The sequence below is a fragment of the Thamnophis elegans genome, chromosome 6 (genome assembly GCF_009769535.1).
Source record: "Thamnophis elegans isolate rThaEle1 chromosome 6, rThaEle1.pri, whole genome shotgun sequence".
NCBI classification, from domain to species: Eukaryota; Metazoa; Chordata; class Lepidosauria; order Squamata; family Colubridae; genus Thamnophis; species Thamnophis elegans.
Window position 1 is genome coordinate 64663000 of NC_045546.1, and position 21700 is coordinate 64684699.

The following is a 21700-nucleotide window of genomic DNA, read 5'->3' on the forward strand; positions in this document are numbered from 1 at the left end:
CCTTCCTGCAAGAGCCACAGTGAGGCGGCCTCAGGTGCCATCCGGGGACAGAGGCATCACTTCTTGACCCAAAACAAAGTGGTGGCAAGGAAAGAGTCTCTGGTGGCTGCAGCAGCAACAGAAGCGGCAGCAGTGGCTGAAACACAATCCTGGGCAGTCATTTCTGGCTGTCCCTTCCCTGAGCATGTCCCATTGCTGCTGGCACCACTTTTGGTGAATCCGGCTTGGCAGTGATGGCAAGAAGTGGCTGCCAGCAATGCTCTAAGCAGTGGTAAGAATCCTGCCACCAAGCCAGAGTCACCAAAAGCGGCAAGACTTTTGGTGACTTTCCACCAGAGACTCCTTCCTCATCTCTGCTTTGTTTCAGGCCAAGAAACAACACTCTGAGGAGCTGTTCCCGGATGGCACCTGAGGCTGCCTCGCCGCAGCTCTTGCAGGAAGAAGGCAGGGATGCTGGCCGGTGCTCACCCCCTTGCCGTTTTCCCAGACAGCCACCCAGTTAAGCAAGGCAGATGGGGCTGCAGCTGGTGGGCCACAGGGGCGGTGGTGGTGAGCAGTAAGGGAAGCGAGTGCCGGCTAACATCCCTGCCTACTTCCTTTGCAAGCGCGGCCAGGGACAAATCAGGGGGAAAAAGGGAGGAGAACGCCATCGCTTCTCAGCCTGAAACAAAGCAGAGGCGAGGAAGAAGTCTCTGGTGGAAAATCACCAAAAGTCCTACTGCTTTTGATGACTCCAGCTTGGCAGCAGCACTCTTGCCATCGCTGAGAGGACCGCTGGTAGCCACTTCTTACCATCACTGCCAAGCCGGATTCACCAAAAGCAGCACCAGCAGCAATGGAACATGCTCAGGGAAGGAAGAGCCGAAACTGACTGCCCAGGATTGTGTTTCAGCCACTGCTGCTGCTTTCTGCTGCTGCTGCAGCCACCAGAGACTCTTTCCTTGCCACCACTTTGTTTTTAGGTCGAGAAGCAATACTTCTGAGGTACTGTCCCGGATGGCACCTGAGGCTGCCTCGCCTCCTTCTGCCCCACAGAAAAAAGAGCAGATCCAGTCTCCACTCTCATTTTCCTCAGCCTACGTGCTATTCTGGTGGTGAGGGAAAGTGACCCTCGGCTGCCCCTCCAGGAGGACCACCATGCATCCTCCACAGGTGGGAGGTTGAAGGGGCAACCAAAGGTGAAGAGCGGTGAGGGGTTTTGGCAGTGCAAGAGAAAGACTTCAAAGTCAGTGGAGGTGGTATGTGGCTGGTATGCCTTGTTCCAACTTTCCCCAAGTGCAAAATGCTTTAAAAATAAAGTTTTAGGGTTTTTTTTGGGGGGGGGTGTAAATAGTTGGGGTGCAAGGGTCTTTTAACTTGACAGCTTTAAGACTTGCATACTTCAAATGCCAGAGTTTCTGAGCCAACATGACTGGGAAAAGAATTCTGGGAGTTGAAGTCCACAAGTCTTAAAGCTGTAAAATTTGAACACCCATGGGGCTTTTTTTTTGTAAAGGGTTAGGGAGCAGAGGTCCTGTAACTTGACAACTTTAAGACTTGCACACTTCAAATGTCAGTTTCTGAGCCAACATTTTGGTTGCTAAGCAAGAGCATTGTTAAGTGAGTTTCATCACATTTTACAAGTTGGCCATGCCCACCCAGTTGCACGATCACCAAGCCACTCCCAGCCAGTCACATGATGGCCAAGCCACACCCACAAAATACATGAGTGTGAGCCACACTCACAGAACAGGTAGTAAAAGTTTTGAAACCTACCCCTGCTCAGGAGTGTCCCTCAGGCAATAATGATGTCACCAGCTAATCCTTTCAACCCAGAAACACCTTAAATGGTGTCTCTGACTGGAATGGAACTTTGTCAAATTGTGTTAGGTTCCTGACTTTTTCCCCATTCTTATTAATTTAATATACCATGTAATACTTTGTTTTTTACTCATCTGTTATTTAACAGAGATAACTATTTTTGAGCTTTTTTATTTCAATACACACTCACACACATAACGTAACATATTTGCTTTATTGGTGTAGATATTGATAAATTATCAAATATATTCCCATTATTAACTTGTGCAAATTTGGCTTTTTATTACTTTGGTGTAGTTACTATTGCATATTGTCTGGCTAATTGCTTAATTGCCTGGATTGGTTTGGTTTGGTAACATAAAATAAGTGAGATTTATAAGTACATGCTGATCAGATTCTACTGGTATTACTATATACAGTATATATATACTATATATATAGTAATTTGTAAAATAAATGTATAGACAATTATTTTAGCAGTTGAAGCAAGGCATATATACTTATGATATATATTCATAATAAAAAGTGTGAAGAAAAACTAATAAATGTCCATTCCTTTTCTCCTTTCTCATTTTCCAATCTTTAAGCCCTTCATTTCGTTGAAGGAATTGGAGCAGTTTAACTTTGACATACAAAATTGCTTGAACCACTGGAGGCTGAAATTCAGGAGGGGGTGAATCTGAAAGAAGAAGATTTCAATAAAGATATGGTAAATTGGTTGTGATAGAAATATGAATGAACTAGGAATGGAAAAGGAAAAACATTGGAGCAGAAATTAGGAACTTCTGCATTTAACACCAGACAGTTCACAAACTTTAGCGTTCTTAAATATTATAAAACAGTATATGACATTTATACATGGCACAATTATATTTTAGCAACAATTTCAATGTTACAATAACAAGAACATATGGTTGTTCTTTATAATTATCAGGAAAGAGGTTTAGATTAGTGAAATATCCTATTTGACATTTTAGAAAATACACCCACATCACACCCACACTCACACCTACACCTACATATACAATGATATATACATCTCTCAAATCCCTACAACTGTTGTCCATGTAGTAGTAACTCAGGATTGCTTGCTGTTAGTAAAAATACTAAGGGGTCCATAATATGGCAAACCAGTGTGCACCTCAGTCATTCAAAGGATACATATAGGTATGGGTATGCATATAGACATATAAGTATAAAATATACATATGGACTTTATTTTGTTACATATGATTTAACACAGTTATACATACAGTTTGCTCCACCGATCTTTGCTTGCAGGATGAGTACAAGTATAAAATTTTCCTTCATGATAATTCCTCTGTTTAATTTGACCTAATAAAAACACCAGTCAGGAGAAGAGTATGCATATTAATTGACTGAGGAGAAAATACTTCATTTACCCATGTTATGAACTCCTTTTGCTGGCAGAATATACTATTTTGTGCAGCATAAGTTGTTATTTATAGATTTATCATGCAGGTATTATGAAACTTTCTATTTCTAGTATTCTTCAGTTTAAACAACAGCATCCTGAAAGCCAAGCTCAGTGTACCAGCATATTTTTTGCAGAGCTACCCTTTCAAAGTACCAACCTGCAAAATAGATTTGCATGAGTGGCAATATGGATGCCTAAAACTTTTTCAGATAATTTAGGCACATTTTATAACTTTTCATGTCTCTTGCAATAGCATTGGAATTTGTATTATAAAGGTTAAAAGCCTTGGAGATCTGCACATTACAAAAATTTATACATTAGATCCTAAGCTATAGTCTAATTGTATTTATAGTATGTTGATAATATTAAGTAATTTTGTTAAATTATTATTTTGTCATTATACCATTATTTTCAAGATCCAGAAACAGTCTGAGATTGACCAACCCTCAATTACATACTGTATATTTCGGAGCATAAGATGTACCGGGGTATAAGACTCACCAAGGTTTTGAAGAGGAAAATTTAAAACAAGTCTTTGCACTCTGCAAACCTCCCAAAAATGGCTCGTTTTTCACAAAAATGGGCCCATTCCCCCCCCAAAAAGGCATGAATAGCCTTTAGGAATTTTGCAGCGTGCTCCTGGGGGGGGGGGGGCAAAATGTAGCAAAGAATGGCCTGTTTTTCACAAAAATGGGCCCATTTTTCATGAAACAAAGGGCATGGAGGAAGCTTATAGAGTGCTGCTGGTAGCTGGGGGTGGGTGGGAATTGAGCAAATATCAGGCCCCCAGGAGCTCTCTAAAAGTTTCCCAGGGGCTCTGCACAGCCATTTTTGTGAAGGGGCGGGGTTTTGGGAGGCAAAAAATGCTGTATTCAGTGTATAAGACGCACCCAGATTTTCAGCCTCTTTTTTGAGGGAAAAAGGTGCATCTTATACTCTGAAAAATACGGTAAATGTCATTACCATTTTTTATCTGTCTGTCTCTATCTCTACCTCTCTCTCATCTCTATTTCTAATATCTATATCTTCTATCCTTAGAATGACAATCATGAGAGCACTATAAAAGAACTGCTTCAGCGTGGAGATATGCTTAACCAAATGATCAAGGATGAACAAAAAGAGAAGAAATAAAAAAGAAACAACATTTGTTGCAAACAGACATAATTCTCTCAAGGTAGATTTTACAACCTTTCCTGCTCTGGATGAAGTTCTAAATGTTGCATATGTAGTAAGTCAGAAGTTATGAAGACCCTAAAATTTTATATTATGTTTCTTAAGAGTGGGTACACAAGACAGTAAGTAGGACAGCAAATTGGTATTTCCCTTTTATTTCTCTGCCTTTCATTTTTATGTTTATGTCTTCAAATATACTCTAGAAAAAGGGCAGAGAAGAGCACTAGGATGATTAGGAGACTGGAGACTAAAACATATGAAGAATAATTACAGAAACTGGGCATGGCTACAGTGGTGGGATTCAAATAATTTAACAACTGGTTCTCTGCCCTAATGACCAGCTGTGTAGGCATGGCTGGGTGGTCATATGACTAGGTGGGTGTGACCAACTCAACACCACTCACATCGAGGGGCACTTCACCTTGCCTTTCATGACCGTGGGGATGCTGCAACTGTCGTAAGTGTGAAAAATGGCCATAGGTCACTTTTTTCAGTGCCATTGTAATTTTGAATGGTCACTAAATGAACTGTTGTAAGTCAAGTATTACCTGTACAAAAATATAAAAAGCTTCTTTGCTTGGAAAAAGCTGCCCTAAATATCAATCATTAGATTAGAAATGGGGGAATACACACTGTAGATCAATGATAGTCACAGCCATCATGGAAACCTAAACCATTCTGTCTGAATATCTTCCTTCTCATCAGCAATATCTGCACCTCAGAGTTACAAATCAGGCAGGGGGCCAGACACTTTGAGGAATTAAAATAGTTAAAATGCATTGATAATTATCAACAGCCACCTCTTGCTCATAAAATGAAACCCTTTAGCAGAGAGGTCATTTAAGCTCTCCAGAAAGTGGGTGGGCACACTTGGGCTACAAAATGCTGAGCTAAAGAGACAAATTGACAAAGTATATAGGGGACCCAGGTTCAAGCCTCCCAAGCTTGTCAGGATCACAATAAAATTATTACATGCCACAGATATCTAAATAAACTTCAAGCCGTGTTGAAGTTCAAGCCGTGCCATGTTACTAAATCTTATTATCATGAGAGAAAATTAAAATGAATTGGAGGGAGGTGTAAGGACCTGCACCCCCCCCCTCAAAAAAGTATAGAAGCTTGAAAAACTGGTATTTCAAAAGGAATCTTTTTATTTGAAATGCAAATCAACATTCAAAGCAGGCTCTGGGACCCTCAGGCTATACAAGCCATGATAAAGGGACTTAGGAACTCCTCCCAATGTGGATTCCCACCAATCCGCAGGTGTGAAGTTTTTTATGTACTGGCCTCTCTGAGAATCAGATAAGCAGGGATTCTCAGGATCATCTTCTGGAGTTTCAAACTACATAGCTCCCTTCCCCCTTGCATCTTCCAAGAGGTAACCCTCTAAGGTGCCAGGCAATGGTTATAATTGGGCAAAAGGTTTATAAACAGGCAAGGTAAGACATAGAAAGAACAAAATGCATCAAATCCACACACACCCTTTTGTCCATCGAAGAATGGCAGATACATGGATCTGTCATATTTCCCTCCTCAGAAAAATGAAAAGTCCACCTGGAAAGACATAAAACATATAATACATTATGATTTAGGATGGTTTTTGAGAGTATTTTGGGTGGAATTTCCTTAACAGTGTGGGAGCTTTTACATGTTTTTGGCTACCCACTCATTCTGAGAGGGTGGTAGGTGTTTCCATGCCACTAAATATTGTGTGGAGTTGTGGTGAGTCCAGGAGTCCAGGATATCATTAATTTCAAAATGTTGTTCTCCTTCCACCATAATGGGGGTTGGGGGTATGGGCAAAGGGGGTCTGATCTTTGAAGTGATTTCTGGCTTAGTAGCCTGCAGTGAAACACTGGACGAACCTGCCTAAGTGTCTTAGGAAGGAGGAGTTCTACTGTGAAGGGGTTAATAATTCTGGTGATGGGGAATGGGCCAATGAATTTTGGTCCCAATTTCTTAGATGGATTGTAAGGATTGTAAAAACTTTGTTGGTAGATATATGCAGGTCCACCACTTTGAATGGTTTGGGTTCACAGCGCTTCTTGTCAGCTTGAACTTTAAAAGCTGCTCTAGCTTCTTGTAGAGCTAGTCTGACCACTGGCCAAGTGGATTGTAGATTGTTTATCCACTCCTTAAGGGAGGGGATGTCAGGTTCCTTAGCTGGTAGTTTTGGCATGGGGTTGAATTCTTGTCCTGTGGCAACCTGAAATGGGGTGAAACTAGTGCTGCTCTGTACAGAGTTGTTGGAAGCTATTTCAGCAAAAGGTAACAGGTCAGTCCAGTTGTCATGTTGGTAGTTAATAAAACATCTTAAATATTATTCTACCCCATTGGCCGTTGGTCTTCAACACCGCCACTTGTCTGGGGATGATGCAAAGAGGACAGCCCCTGGGCAAAGCATAACAGGTTTAAGAAAGCCCACCAAAATTTGGAGGTGAATTGGACACCCCTGTCTGAGATAATCCCATGGAGGCAATAAATGTGGACTAAAAAAATTATTGCTAGTGCCTTGGCTGTTTGGATCTTCTGGCAGGGTATGAAATGGACCTGTTTTGAAAAGAGCTTCATTACAACCCAAATAACTGTGTTTCCCGTGCTTTCAGGCAGCTCCACTATAAAAATCCATAGAAATCTCTCTCCAGGGTGCTGAAGGTTCTGCTACAGTGTGTAAAAGTCCTGGGGATTTTCCCTGTCAACTTTTTGCAGCTGTGCAGGTGGGGCAGCTAGCAACATGACTCTCAATGTCTTTTTTAATGGATGGCCACCAGAATTGTCTTTTGATTAGGTGCAGAGTTTTCACAAATCCAAAATATCCAGCTATCCTGGAGTCATGGCATCACTTCATGAGATCCAATCTTTGGCTAGCAGGGACGTAAAGTTTGTTTTCTACCCAGGCTAAGTCATCTTTGAGAAAACAAATGTTTTTGTGCACATGGAACCAGTCATTCGTAAGAAGAGCCTACTTAAATTTGCAGACCGTTGCATTGTCAGCAAGCAGTTCTTTTTTGGCTTGTGCTTACATAATTACTTTGGCAGCTAGCTGGAGTGTTTGGAGCATAGGTTTAACAATTTCAGCCTTTTTGCTGTTGTATTGGGGTTTTCTGGACAGGGCACCAGCTAAGAAGTTTCACTCTCCTGAGAGATATTTGATAAAATCACAATGGTTTTATTTTTTTTATAAAGATTTTTATTAACAAACATGTAAAATACACACACACAAAAGTTAGATGTACACCACATTTATACAATACAGTACGAACAGGAACTTCCTGTTTTTTATAATAGCAATCATCAATCGATACCGCTCACCTTATATTATTTCCCCTTCTATTGTATTTCATTTGGATTTCACCATTCTTAACCCTCTTATTTTATTCATAACTATTATTTTTGAGTTTTGTTATATTCTTTCATTGATTTTTGTTTCTTTCCTCCATCCACCTATACCATTTATCCCATATCTGGTAGAATTCTGATTCTTCCTTTCCCTGGATTTCTTTAGTTAGTTTATCCATTTCGGCACAGTCCATAATATTTCTTATTATTTCATCTTCACTTGGGATTAATTTGTTTTTCCATTTTTGGGCAAAGGCAACCCTTGCCGCTGTAATTATATGTAGTATTAAATATTGGATTTCTTTTTGTATTTCACAGACATAATTCCTAATAAAAAAACTTCAGGTTTCCATTCTATTTTAACCCGTCATTGCCTCCAGCCAATTTTTGATCCCTTTCCAAAAAATTTTTGCCTCCTCACAGGTCCACCATAAATGGTAATATGTTCCGTGTATTGGTTCTCATTTCCAGCATTTGGGGGAGGTATTTGTTAAAATTTTAGCTAACCTTGTTGGTGCCAGGTGCCATCTGTAAAACATTTTGTACTGGTTTTCCTTATATGCAACTGATAGTGTCATTTTTAAGTTTATTTCCCAAAACTTTTCCCATTTGTCTAATTGAATATTATAACCAAAGTTCTGTGCCCATTTTATCATTTGTTCTTTCACAATTTCCTCTTCCATTTTATACTTCAGGAGGAATTTATATATTCTCCCTATCATCTTTCTATCTGGGCTTTGAATAATTTTATCCAATTCGTGTGGTTCATGTAATTTAGTATCTTTATTGTATTTAGTTTTGATTTGGAGGTAAGTTAGCCAGTCAACTTTCATGTTCTGATCTGCCAATTCTTCAATTGTTTTTAAATTTCCCTTTCTATCAATTAAGTATCTGTATTTTAGGATTTTGTTCCAATCTGTAAAATTTGGGTTAATCGTCCTTTCTGTCGGTGATGGCCAATTTGGGATTTTCACATAGTGGATTTTTTTGATTTTGAGCCATTTTTGCAATAATGCTCTTCTGATTAAATGATTTTGAAAGTATTTGTGTGTTTTATTTTTATCATCCCATAGGAATGTATGCCAGCCTGCCTGCAGGTCATGGCCTTCTAAGGTCAAAATTATTTTATTCTTTAGCTCTATCCAGTCTTTCACCAATGTTATTGTTACTGCTGATGCATATAAATCCCAATTTGGTAATGCTAAGCCTCCCCTCTCCTTGCTGTCTTGCATTGACTTTAGTTTAATCCTCGGTTTTTGTCCCTGCCAAATGAACCTAGTGGTTATTTTATTTAATTCTTGAAAGAATTTTTTACCTGGATTAATAGGTGCGGCTTGCAACAGGAATAGGATTTTTGGTAAGATATTCATTTTAATTGTTGCTATACGTCCCATGACTGATAACTGAATATTTTTCCAATTTTCTAAATCTTTCTTTATTTGTATCACTAATTTATTATGATTATCGTCTTTAATTGTGGAACAGTTTGCCGACTCCCTGGGGGTGTTTTTCTATGGCTTCCATAATTATTCTTTTGTCAAAGTGTTCAGTTTTGGAGATTAATTTGGTTCCTTCAAAATCAATTTAATGTCCTGTTGCTTTAAGGTGTTGGAAATGGGAGGAAGTTTTTTTCTTTTTTCTGACTGCATTCTTGTGTTCTGCGATGCGTGCATTTATTGTCCTATTAGTTTGTCCAATGTATGTGGCAGGGCAGATTTTGCATGGTATTTCGTAGACTCCTTGGTTTTCTAGCTGGATCTTGTCTTTGGGGTTTCTTAAGATGTTGGCTATTTTTTGGTCAGTGCTAAAGGCTATCTTGATATTATACTTGTGGAGAATTTTGCTGATTTTATCCATGGTGCCTTTAATGTAAGGGAGGAGGGTGATGCTGTTGTCCTGTTCTGGGTCTCAGTTCTTTCAGGGTGTCTCCTTTTGGATTAGATTGGTAATTGTTTTTCTTTGGAATCTGTTGGAGATTAATACGTTTGTGAGAGTGTGTAATTCAGTTTTCGGGTGGTCTTTGTCAGCTAGGTGTTTGGTTCTGGAGATGAGGGTCTTGCTACAGAGTTGATCTGTGCAGGGTAGTGATGGGATTGTGTGTTTAAGTAGCAGTTGGTGTTTGTTTTTTTCCGGTAGATGGTGTGTCCAAAGGCGCCATTGGTTTTTTTGTGGATTAGGACATCCAGAAAGGGAAGTTAGTTGTTTGCTTCTATTTCCATAGTGAATTGTATTTTGGGGTGTAGGCAACCCACTTACAGAAACAAAGCTAGTGCTCCACACACCCCCACCAAGATTTAGAGAGATGGAAGCTCCGACCACGCTTTACTCACACAAGCACAAAGCCAAAAACATCAGCCCGAAGATGGCGAGTGGACCTTGCTGAAACGTTGCCAAGACAATCTCAATCTTACACAGGAAAAGACCCGAATACAACAATATATTATTCACCTATTCTTACTCATTAACTAGATAAGGTAGTTTTAAGGTATCAAATCTTGGAATAACCATATTATTTGATATACTTTATATACCATACTGTTCTGTCCCCCCCCCCTTCACAGCTCTTAACAAACGGCACAGGCAAACTTAAAAGGACTTTTCTTTATCAGTTCTCAGTTCAAACTGGCTTCGAGCCCCAAAATACATAAATACAAGTCTCCGACAAGCAAAACAAACTCTTACAAGCAATGCACTTCTTCCAAAGTCTCCACGAATCAGGTTTACATGAAACACCAAAGCACTTATCCAAGTGTATCTTCCATAAATCATGATTAATATCAAGCAATGTTGTACCAAACAAGAAACACACGAAGGAACGTATGACTCCTGCGACTAGGGCGTGGCAGCATCCGTCCTTTTATCTCCAAACCTGCCTCTCACAAGCCCCAGCTGCATAATGAATCTTGTATCCCAAAAAGACTCACAGCAGACATCTGCTGAGTCACAACACCATACATATTAGATTTAATTAACGTTTGAGTATAACCTTTAAACTTTTGTATAATTAGAAATATTTATTTAAATTACGTAGAAGATCATTATAGTAGAATATATAATTACCTATATTTAGATATTTACAGCTATATTTTTACATATATTCATACTTGATATACTTTACTTATATATTAAAGGTATAGTGAAGGCATTACTATTATTATTGTAGGATTGTTGCTTAAAGAACATAGGAGTGTGAAGGTCTTACAACAGAATTTGATGAGTTAAATCATTGCATGTTATTTTGGAAAAATCTTGTACATGGGGAAAATGACGAGCACAATAACTATTACTAGGACGAGCAAGAAAACTGCCCCAAACCCAGCATCTGCAACCTCATCGCCTTCACACCAGTACTCAATAGAGAGCATGATGTGAACAGACAAAGCAGGTCTGCATCAAACATCCAGAGTATGCAAGCTACACTTTTAATGATACAAGAAGCAATGACAAAAACACAGGAAGCAATAGCAAATAACCATGAAGTGACCAAAAGAAACCATGAAGAAATCAAATGAGATGGGAGAAATAAAAGGAGACATAAGAAGAATGGATGACAAAATAGGAAACATCTAGCAGACCATTATTAAAAATGAACAAATAAATGAATAAAATCAGTAGAGACAAAATTGGAACAATTAGATACAAAGAAACAGCAGGACAGAAATATGGGCTCGCAAACAGAGATCTAGAGGAATCTATTGTTTTTTTCTGGAGATGGAAAAAGCACCCTTCTTCTTAAGATTCCAAAACATTGTAGAAGATAGAAAGGAAGATCTGGGTGAGACCATGGCATATGTACTAGCAGAAGTATTATAAAGAGTTAAATGAGATGTGTGGAGAGATATAGATTAGGTATATGGAGTGCATACAAATTATATGCGCAGATACAGGTTACCGAAAAAGGTCCATGTGAGATTCATGAGAAGGGCGATAAGAGATGAAGTATTCAAAAAAATGAGGGAGGAAACAATAACATATAAAGAAAAGGAAATACAAACAATACAAACACTGAAACAAATACCGAGGCGAGTGAGGAACCAAAGGCAACAGTACCAGTTCTTAACTTTGCAATTAATTAGATATAAGGTGATGTTCCGTTGGCTGGTGGCAGAAGGCATCCTGATTTCCTGGCAGGAGAAAAAATTTAAAATAGATACTATCGACAAAGCACAAGAGTTCTTCAAACCCCACTTTGCAATTGAGGAAGATCAAGAGAGCAGAGAAGAAGCTGAAAGTAGGAGTCAAGGAATATCAAACAGAGGAGAATGAAGCAGAACAAGAAGGAAAAAGGAAACAGGAAAAAGAATGAATAGAAAGAGAAGATACGAGAGGGAAAATACAGAGAGAGACAAGGAACACAAGGAAAAAAGCTGGAGGAGGAAATTAATATGGTCTCCATAAACATAAATGGATTAAACTCTCCAGTGAAAAGCATTCAAATATTTACAAAATTACAAAGATTGGATATGGATATTGTCTATTTGCAGGAAGTACATATTAAGAAGCAGTGTAGTAAATTATTAGAAAACCCAAAGTTAGGGAAATTGTATGCATCGTTAAACAAAAAAAGAGGAATAGGAATATACATCAAGGAAAGACTAATATGATTGAGATTAAAACAGAACAAAAACAAATATATCACAATATATGCACCAAACAACAACCAAAATGAGTTCTATAGAAAAGTATACAATAAAATAATGGTATTAGAATATGAAAACATGTGTTTAATTGGAGATTTCAATGCTATCATGGATATTAAAAAAGACTATAAAAGCAACAAGAAGCATAAGACAAAGACGAGAACGCTGCGAAACTCATTTTCTGAAATGATGCAAGAACTGAGCCTACAGGACACTAGGAGTGATAAACAAGGAAAAGGACCAATACACATTCTATTCAAACCCACATAACTCATGGTCTAGAATTGATATGGCATGGATGACCCCAGGACTGATTAAAGAGACCGAAGAGATAAAAATAATGAGCAACACTTGGGCAGATCATAAACCTATAAAAATAATATGGAAGGGTCAGAAGAAAAAAAGGAGATGGACAATGAACCAAGAAATACTGAAGGAAAAAGAATATAGCAATAGCAATAGCAATAGCAGTTAGACTTATATACCGCTTCATAGAGCTTTCAGCCCTCTCTAAGCGGTTTACAGAGTCAGCATATCGTCCCCACAGTCTGGGTCCTCATTTACCCACCTCGGAAGGATGGAAGGCTGAGTCAACCCTGAGCCGGTGAGATTTGAACCGCCGAACTGCAGATAACATTCAGCTGAAGTGGCTGCAGTACAGCACTCTAACCACTGCGCCACCTCGGCTCATATACACAAATGATTGAAAAGGAAATGATATTATTTTTAAGATAAATACAAAAGAAGATACCTCACTCCAAAATCTGTGAGACACCACAAAAGCATATATACGAGGGCTCACCATAGTTTATACAATAAAAAGAAATTTAAAAAGGAAATAAAACCAAGAGATGTTGCAGGAAGAACTCAAAGATTAGAATTGGATTTACAGTGCAAACCCCAAAATAAAAGTTAAAAGAAAAAAGAGACTTAGTAAAACATAAATTTAATTTGACCATACAAGATGAAATGGCACAAAAAGTTAAAATGGCAAAGCAAAAAAATTTTGAGCATGCAACAAGGGATATTGGCTGGCATATATTAAGAAAAGAAAAAGAGAAAAGAATAATATCCCAATTGCAAGGTGAGGAGGGCGTGACACACCATAGAGAGAAGAAAAAAAAGACTATAACACAACAATTTTTTCAAAACCTGTACTGCCAAGAACAAATACCGGAAGACAAAGTTAAACAATATTTGGATAAGATTAATTTAACTAAAATTACAGAGGTAAAAAGAGAGAGATTAAATGAACCAATAACTATGATGGAACTGGTTGAGGCAAAGAGGAAGCAAAAGAATAATAAACACCAGGACCATACGGACTCCCTATGGAGTTATACAAAGTGGTACAGGAACCATTAGATATGTTAATGATAGAAGTTTTTAATGAGGCACTTGCAGAAGTGAAAATACCAATTTTGTGGACAGAAGCCCTTATCACACTTATCCCAAAAGAAGATACAGACCCACAACAGATCAGAAATTACAGATCCATCTCATTGTTGAACGCAACTACAAAATATTCACAACTATAATTTCTGAAAGAGTCAAAAAGGTCCTAAATGAGTACGTTCACCCAGATCAAATTGGATTTCCACCCACAAGACAAATAAAGTATAAGATGAGAACTATTATAAACACATTAGAATATTATGAAGCCCATCCAGGAAAGCAAGTTGCATTAATTTTCTTGGATGCCCAAAAGGCCTTTGATAATTTGAATTGGAGGTTTATTATTGTACAATTGGAGATTATGAATTTTGGGGAGAAATTCGTGAAGGTAGTAGAAAAAATATACACAACCCAAACAGCTAAATGATAAATGATGATACCACCAAAAAATTTAATATTGCAAAGAGGGTGAGACAAGGTTGTCTGTTATCACCTTTATTATTTAGCTTAACATTGGAAGTATTGTTAATAAAAATCAGAGATAACCAGGAAATAAAAGGGCTGAAAAAAAGAAAAGAAGAATACAAATCCAGGCGTCTGCAGATAACTTAGTGTTTATCTTGGAACAACCTTCAGAGACAGGACATGACCTGGTGCAACAAATAAAAGAATATGGGAGTGTAGCAGGACTTAAAATCAATAAAAATAAAACAAAGGCAATAATGAAAATCTTACTAAAAACAGGAAACATAATTAGAAGAAAGAATGGGCGTACAAGTGACTAAAAAAATAAAATAACTGGGAATTTGATTATCAGCTAGATGTTCTTCAATCAAAGAAGACAATTATAATAAATTAATGCAGGAGATAAAATAAGGACTTGGAAACATGGAAAAATTACAATTTTCTCTTATTGGAAGGATAGCCTCCATTAAAATGAACATTTTACCAAGAATACTGTTCCTTTTCCAAATAGTACCAATAAACGTAGGGAAAGACTTTTTCAAAGACTTAAATAAATTAATCATGAAATACATTTGTCTGGGGGGGAAACATAGTGTCAGCATTCAAAATAACATCCAAAATTAAATCAGAGTCCAAGGCAAAGTATTGCTCTAAGTTCCAATTTATTTATTTTTTAAACAATTTTTATTTGTTTTTGAACAAGGACATACAAACATAAAAAACCATCTTCCATTACAAATTGAAGAAAGTGTGTACAGTTGGTTACAGTATTTCCATGCATCTCTTCCATAGTCACCACCTGCTTTTCATATCAAATCACATATTTTAAATTCACCTACATTCATATATATCACAAATTATATTCTCAACCTTAATTTTATAATTGTTTTTACATCCTTTTACATATAATATTCAAAATCTAGAATAGGATTATATGATAACATTCCATTAAATCACCCTAAGGTCATCCAATCACAATACATCTTATAACATATTCTAGATAAAGCTTTTAAACCTCCTTTCATAATCTCCATGTGTTTATATAAAATTTCATATTGTCAAACTAATATTCTATATGTATTATTATCATTATTAATCATTATTTAACTATATCAATTGTCGCTTCATTTTATACATACTACTAGTAAACTAAATTTAGCTTAATTTTTTATTATACTTTTTCATTGCACCAACCTGTATCTTTCCAGTAATAGTATGGTCCTATATCTCTTGCCATTTGTAGCATTAATGTTCTAGTTACTTTCTTAATAAATCTTGTATAAACTTCTCTTGGCAACATGTTATTCCTTTCATATCTCATAAAAGCTTGAAATCCAACATCTGTTCTTTCCATCAGTTTATCTTTGGTTATCACTAGTGCTTCTGTCAAGATTTCTCTCCTTATCTTCATTAATTTTTCTCCCTTTTCTTCTTCTGTGCTTTGAAGTCTGGGGTAGAGTTCCAATTCATCCATCTCCCCTTTCCATATTCTGCTCTTGTCATTACCAACCACGCTCACTTTGTTGTCAGTATCCACAGTTTTCTTATCTCTTTGCTCATTTTTTTCTTCCATCCCTTGAACTCTGTCCTCCACTTTCTTCATTTGGTAAACATCCTCAGTTTCTCCATCAGATTTTTCTCTTTTGCATTCCATATTCTCCAATCTCTTTTCAATTCTCTCTGTCACAACTAATAGATTTTGAATTTCAAACATAATCATTTGCAATGTTACAGTTTCTTTTTCCTGCTGAGCCATTCTTTCAATTTTGCAGACACTGCCACTATAGAATTCAAGGCTATTTTAATAAACTTCAAACAGGTTCATTTATTATCTTTCAAGTCAAAATGTTGTCTTCCCTCTGATAGCTAGTGATAAAACTTCCAAAAGGCACCTGTATAAACAACTTGTGCTCTTCCTACTATCACTGTCAGTAAACAAACTGAAAGAACCTTGAATCTCAAGTGATCAAAGAGAAAGAAGAAAAGACAATGTATCCAGCCTCCAGCCGCTAAGTGGCAGTGTAACTGCTTTTCCTCCTGTTGTTACAACCCTCTTTATAATCCTTCTTATTATCTTCTTTATGTTCCAACCTTAAGAAGAAATAAAAATCCTTAAATGGAGATAAAAAACAATCCAATCAATCAAATCAAGTATTATTAAAAAAGAAAGAGAATTTTAGGACTTTTTTTTTTAGGATTTTATTAATATTTATAGGCCGCCCTTTTCCCTGAGGGGACTCAGGGCGGCTTACATAAAATAGGGAGGGGAGGGTACAAGACAATAAACGCAAAACAATACATAAGAGTAAAATAGTACACAACATTCATTCATCATTCGGGTGGGGACAGATTATCTTTATCCCCAGGCCTGACGGGCTAGCCAGGTCTTAAGGGCTATGCGGAAGGTCTGGACGGTGGTGAGGGTACGAATCTCCATGGGGAGATCGTTCCAAAGGGACGATCCTTAATCCATAGGTATAAGCAAAAGTGAAAAAGAAGAAAGAATTAATCCATTCAGTTTAAAAAAATAGGGAGCCCCTGCAAAAGTTCCATCTGTGAAAAAAAATAGAAACTAGATAACATACTAAGTTCAATGCAGATCAATCTCGCCACCTACAGTCCTGTCTTCAATCTTAACTTAACTTTAAAAAATTTATTGGGTAGTCTCTTCCTCTAATAATAAAATTTCCTCACCAATTTGACACACTTCTCTTTCTGCTTTCTTCCCATTCTGGAGCTGTCCCAACTTCAACAGCTTCATTAGCTGCATTTCTGTCGCTGGAAAAAAAGGGCTATTCCTGGATCTTTCAGGGACTTTGCGATGTCCCTGAGATCAGCAGAAGGTGCCCTTCTCAATCACCGTCTCTGCGGGATGGTTTAGATCCAAATGGACCATCCAGCAGCAGAAATTTGACTGCGATCTCGGAGCACCAAGATCGCATGTCGTGCCATCGCAACATCAGCTCTCCTTCTCCTAAGTTCCAATTTATTAAGAGAGTCATGTTGGCACATCTGAGGGAAATCCGAACCTGAGCTCCCTGGGGTTTCCCCACCCAGTTGAAAGTTCATGATCTTGCCCCCACACCCACAAGTCCATCACATGGTCCAATCTTCCACTGCCACGCTGGCAATTCCACCCATCCAGTTCCGGTCAGGCACAGAGATGTAGAGACAGAAGATGACCTTGGCTTCTAGAAAGGAATTTTATTTTGACAACAACACATACTACTCCTTACTATTCCCCCTCCCAATTCCCCACTAATTAAACAGCATAGTAGAATAGAAATAATGTGGCAGGCCAAAGATCCTAAAAGGAACTGGCTGCAGGCCTGATAGGCAGCCACTCCTCAGAAGGAAACATTTCCTAAAAGAAAATAATATAGGGATTAACAGAATTAGCCACCTCTTCCCCGCTCCAGGGGGACCCTTTGGCTTACCATGGGGGACCCTTTGGCTTATCAAACTTATCATGGAATTGTTTTACTAACTTATCCACTTTTAGTTTCTAGCTTTTCACCCAAGTAGCTTCAGACAAAAGGTACCCCTTCCAATGCACTAAATAATGTAAGCGATCCCTGTACGGCCTGGAGTCTAAGATATTTTTCACCTCATAATATGTCTCCCCTTCTATCACTACAGGAGGAGGGGGAGCTTGGGTGGATGGTCTTATGCTGGACTCAATTACTAGCTTCAGCTACAATGAAATACTGGGTAAATTTTCCCTAGAATTCTGGGTAGACTGAGTTGAATTGTAACAGGGTTAATTATCTTCACAATTGGGAATGGACCTAAAAATTTTGGGCCAAATTTCTTGCTAGGCATTCTTAATCTTATATATTTGGTAGATACAAAAACTTTGTCCACCACACAAAAGGGGGATTGTAGCGAGTGGTGTTTATCAGCTTGCTTCTTGTAGGCTTCTGCCGCTTCTGCTAGAGCTTTCTTCATATTTTCCCATCCTTTCTTCAGCGTGTCCATCCATTCAGTGAGAGACACGGAGGAAGGAGGTAGGCAGCTCAGGCATGGGAACAAATTCCATGCCACTTGTAATTTAGAAAGGAGTTAATCCATTGCTGCTGTGGACTGCGTTGTTGTATGCCACTTCGGTGAAGGGGTAGCAAGTCCGACCAGCTGTCTTGCTGATAGTCCACATAACACTGGATGTATTGTTCCATCATTACATTGGCCTTCTCTGCTGTGCCATTTATGCTAGGATGAAATGCTGAGCTCAATCCTTGTGTGGACCCAATGGACCTCAGGAACTCTCTCCAGAACTTGGCGGTGAACTGGACTCCGTGATCTGAAATGATCCTCTTGGACACTTCATCGAGGCGATAAATGTGTTTTACAAACATTTTCACTAATTTCTTGGTGGATGGCAACCCTGAGCAAGCGATGAAATGCGCCTGCTTGGAAAACAAATCAATATCTGTCCAAATTACTCTATTCCTGCTGCTGTCTGGAAGCTCGACAATGAAGTCCATTGTGATCTCTTCCCATGGTCGGTTAGGGCTGGCCACTCATTGTGGTAGCTCAGGGGACTTCCCCAGCTGTGTTTTCATCATTGTGCAAGAAGAACAGCTTTTCACGTAATCTTTCACCTCCGATTTCATCTTTGACCATCAAAATTGACATCTGACAAAGTAGAGCATTTTTAGGAATCAAAAGTAGCCTCCTAGTTTCGCATCATGGCTTCGCTGTAGAACTTTCAGCTTCAACCCTGGAGGGACGTACAATTTGGACCCCTTCCAGGCTAAGCTACTGTTCAGTATTAGGATGTCCTTGTTATTGTTGAACCACGGGTCTGTTCGGAGCGCCGATTTCATCACTGTCATCAGCTTATCCTGGCTTCATGTGGTGACTTGGGCTGCCTTTTGGTGGGAGGAAGAAATGATGGGGTGAACAACTTCTTACTTCTTCCTGTCATACTGCAGTTTCCTCAACAAAGCATCCGCCAACAAGTTCTTCCCTGCAGGGATGTGTATAAGTTCAAATTGGAACCTTTGGAAGTATTGTGCCAAGCGAACTTGTTTGGGGGGATAGTCTTCGATGAGCATGGATAGCTTCAAGGTTTTTATACTCAGTCCAGACCTCATATGGCATATCCCCCCCCCCCTTCCAGGAGATGTCTCCACGTTAGCAGGCACCTCCTGATTGTCAATGCTTCTTTCTCCCAAATGGTCCACCTCCTTCAGTAGTGGTGAGTTTTTTGGAGATGTAAGCGCATGGCAAGAGGTGGCCTTCTTTATTCTTCTGCAGTAACACCTCTGCTATTGCTACATCACTGACATCTGTCTGGATTATGATCACTCTGGCTCGGGATGTTGCAGTATGGGCTCTTGGACAAAGAACCATTTTAATTTCTCAAAGGCTTTTTGACAGTCCATTGTCCACTTTAGGGGTTGGTTTGCTTTTGGCTTTGTTGGGGGAGGCCTCATTTTTATTAGCTAAGTCAATGGGAGGGCAATTTCTGCAAAAGTTGGAATGAACTGCCTGTAGAAATTGGCAAATCCAAGGAAGTACTTGGAAGTTTCCCGTCTAACACAGTTTTCACTTTTCCTGGATCCATTTCTATCCCCTCATTGGAGATGTGATAATCCAGGTAGTCTAGTGAGGTCTTGTGGAACTCACACTTCGACAACTTTGCGTATAGCTTGGCAGCTAGAAGTTTTTTCAGAACTTGCCATACCAGCTTCATGTGTTCTCTCAGGGTTTCAGAGAAGATCAAGATGTCATCAAGATAAATAAGCACTCTGTGGTACAGATGCTCATGTAGCACCTCATGTATGTACTGCATGAAGACTGCAGGTGCTCCTTGTAGCCCAAATGGCATGACTTTGTATTGAAAGCTGCCAAGGGGGGGTGTTAAAAGTGATCTTCAACTCATCTCCCTCTCTGATTCATATGTGGTAATACGCCTCTCTCAAATCCAGCTTGGTGAAGATCTTCCCTTTAGGCAAGTGGTTCAACATATCTTGCATGAGGGGAAGGGTGTTCTTCACACATACCGCATTCAAACTCGCAGATCAACACAGAGATGAACACCACCATCTTTCTTTTCTCTGCAATTTGAAATGGAGCTTTATTGAACCAACAAAGTCAAAAGTAATGGCCACTACTTTCGACTTCTCTGATTCAATAAAGCCAGCGTTTCAAATTGGTGTTGATGTATGTGAGAAAAATATCCCAGATATAATTTCTTCATACCAAAAAATGGTCAAGGAGGCTATGGCAACAGAAAGCAGCTATTTTATTACACCTGCGCAGGTGGATTCCCAAGCAAATGAGAATCCCTACAAGGTGCATAGGCGCACCTGAAATACACAAAATGACGTATCATATTCGTCATATCCTGGATACAAAGAATACAATTGTGTGCAAAAAATACAAGTGCAAAGTACATGGAAATTCCCCAAATGTTCAGAAAGCATATGTGTTCAGAAGCCCCAAAGGACTTCGCTTTCCCAAAACTAAACATTATTACCGGCTTTCTGTAAAACATGTCCTGTTACTCCCTTTGACAAAGAGAGTTTCCAAGCTATTAGGTTATTTCTGAGCAGGTCGTGCTGACCCTAGGATTTCATTCCAGGCTGTGATTTTCCAGAAAAGCTTGCCAGCTAGTCAGATATTCAAGATGGAGTCTATCAGGTTCCTCAAACAACCTCATGTAATTTATCCAAATAATTCAAGGATCTAACCTTATTCTCTCAGTGTACTTCCTCAATTCAACCATCCTCTTGGGAGTTATTGAGTACATTTTTGGCTTTGGTAAGGTAGCCCCAGGTTTGAAGTCTATTGCACAATCTGTGGGCCAGTGAGGGGGAAGATAGTTGACATCTTCCTCATTGAACACCTCTGCCAAGTCCCAGTACTCTTTTGGTACTTGTTGGATCCCTGGGGTTTTTTTCTCTGCTGCAGGTGCTGCATGTTCTGGGCTCTTGGGCTCAATCTTCCCTGGGTAGCTCTTTGGCTCCACCGGTGATAGTGGCCCAAATCCGATAATCAATTTCTAACACCATCTTATAGCAATAGCAGTTAGACTTATATACTGCTTCATAGGGCTTTCAGTCCTCTCTAAGTGGTTTACAGAGACAGCATATCGCCCCCACAGTCTGGGTCCTCATTTCACCCACCTCGGAAGGATGGAAGGCTGAGTCAACCTTGAGCCGGTGAGATTAGAACCGCTGAACTGCAGATAACAGTCAGCTGAAGTGGCCTGCAGTACTGCACCCTAACCACTGCGCCACCTCGGTTCGGATCTTCCCACTTTATCATAGGCATCCACTTGTCCAGCCATGCAAGCCCCAAGATAATTAATTCCAGCATCTTTGGAGCCACAATAAATCTGAGGAGTTCATAGTAGTAGCCTATTTGTAACTTTTCTAGTTCGGTCATTAGCATGGCTGCGGTTCCCCCAATTAGTATCCCATCTGCCTGCTCAAACTGAACT

At 39.1% G+C, this 21700-nt stretch overlaps 1 protein-coding gene across 1 annotated transcript in view; it reads left to right on the forward strand.

The window, feature by feature from the left end:
• The window catches only part of DMD (dystrophin), a 1161901-nt gene that overhangs the window by 415592 nt on the left and 724609 nt on the right, over window positions 1-21700 (forward strand). Inside the window, 5 exon segments of the mRNA XM_032219839.1 lie at window positions 2388-2430; window positions 2433-2509; window positions 4277-4349; window positions 4352-4393; window positions 4396-4412. Coding sequence (XP_032075730.1) covers window positions 2388-2430; window positions 2433-2509; window positions 4277-4349; window positions 4352-4393; window positions 4396-4412 — 252 coding nt within the window.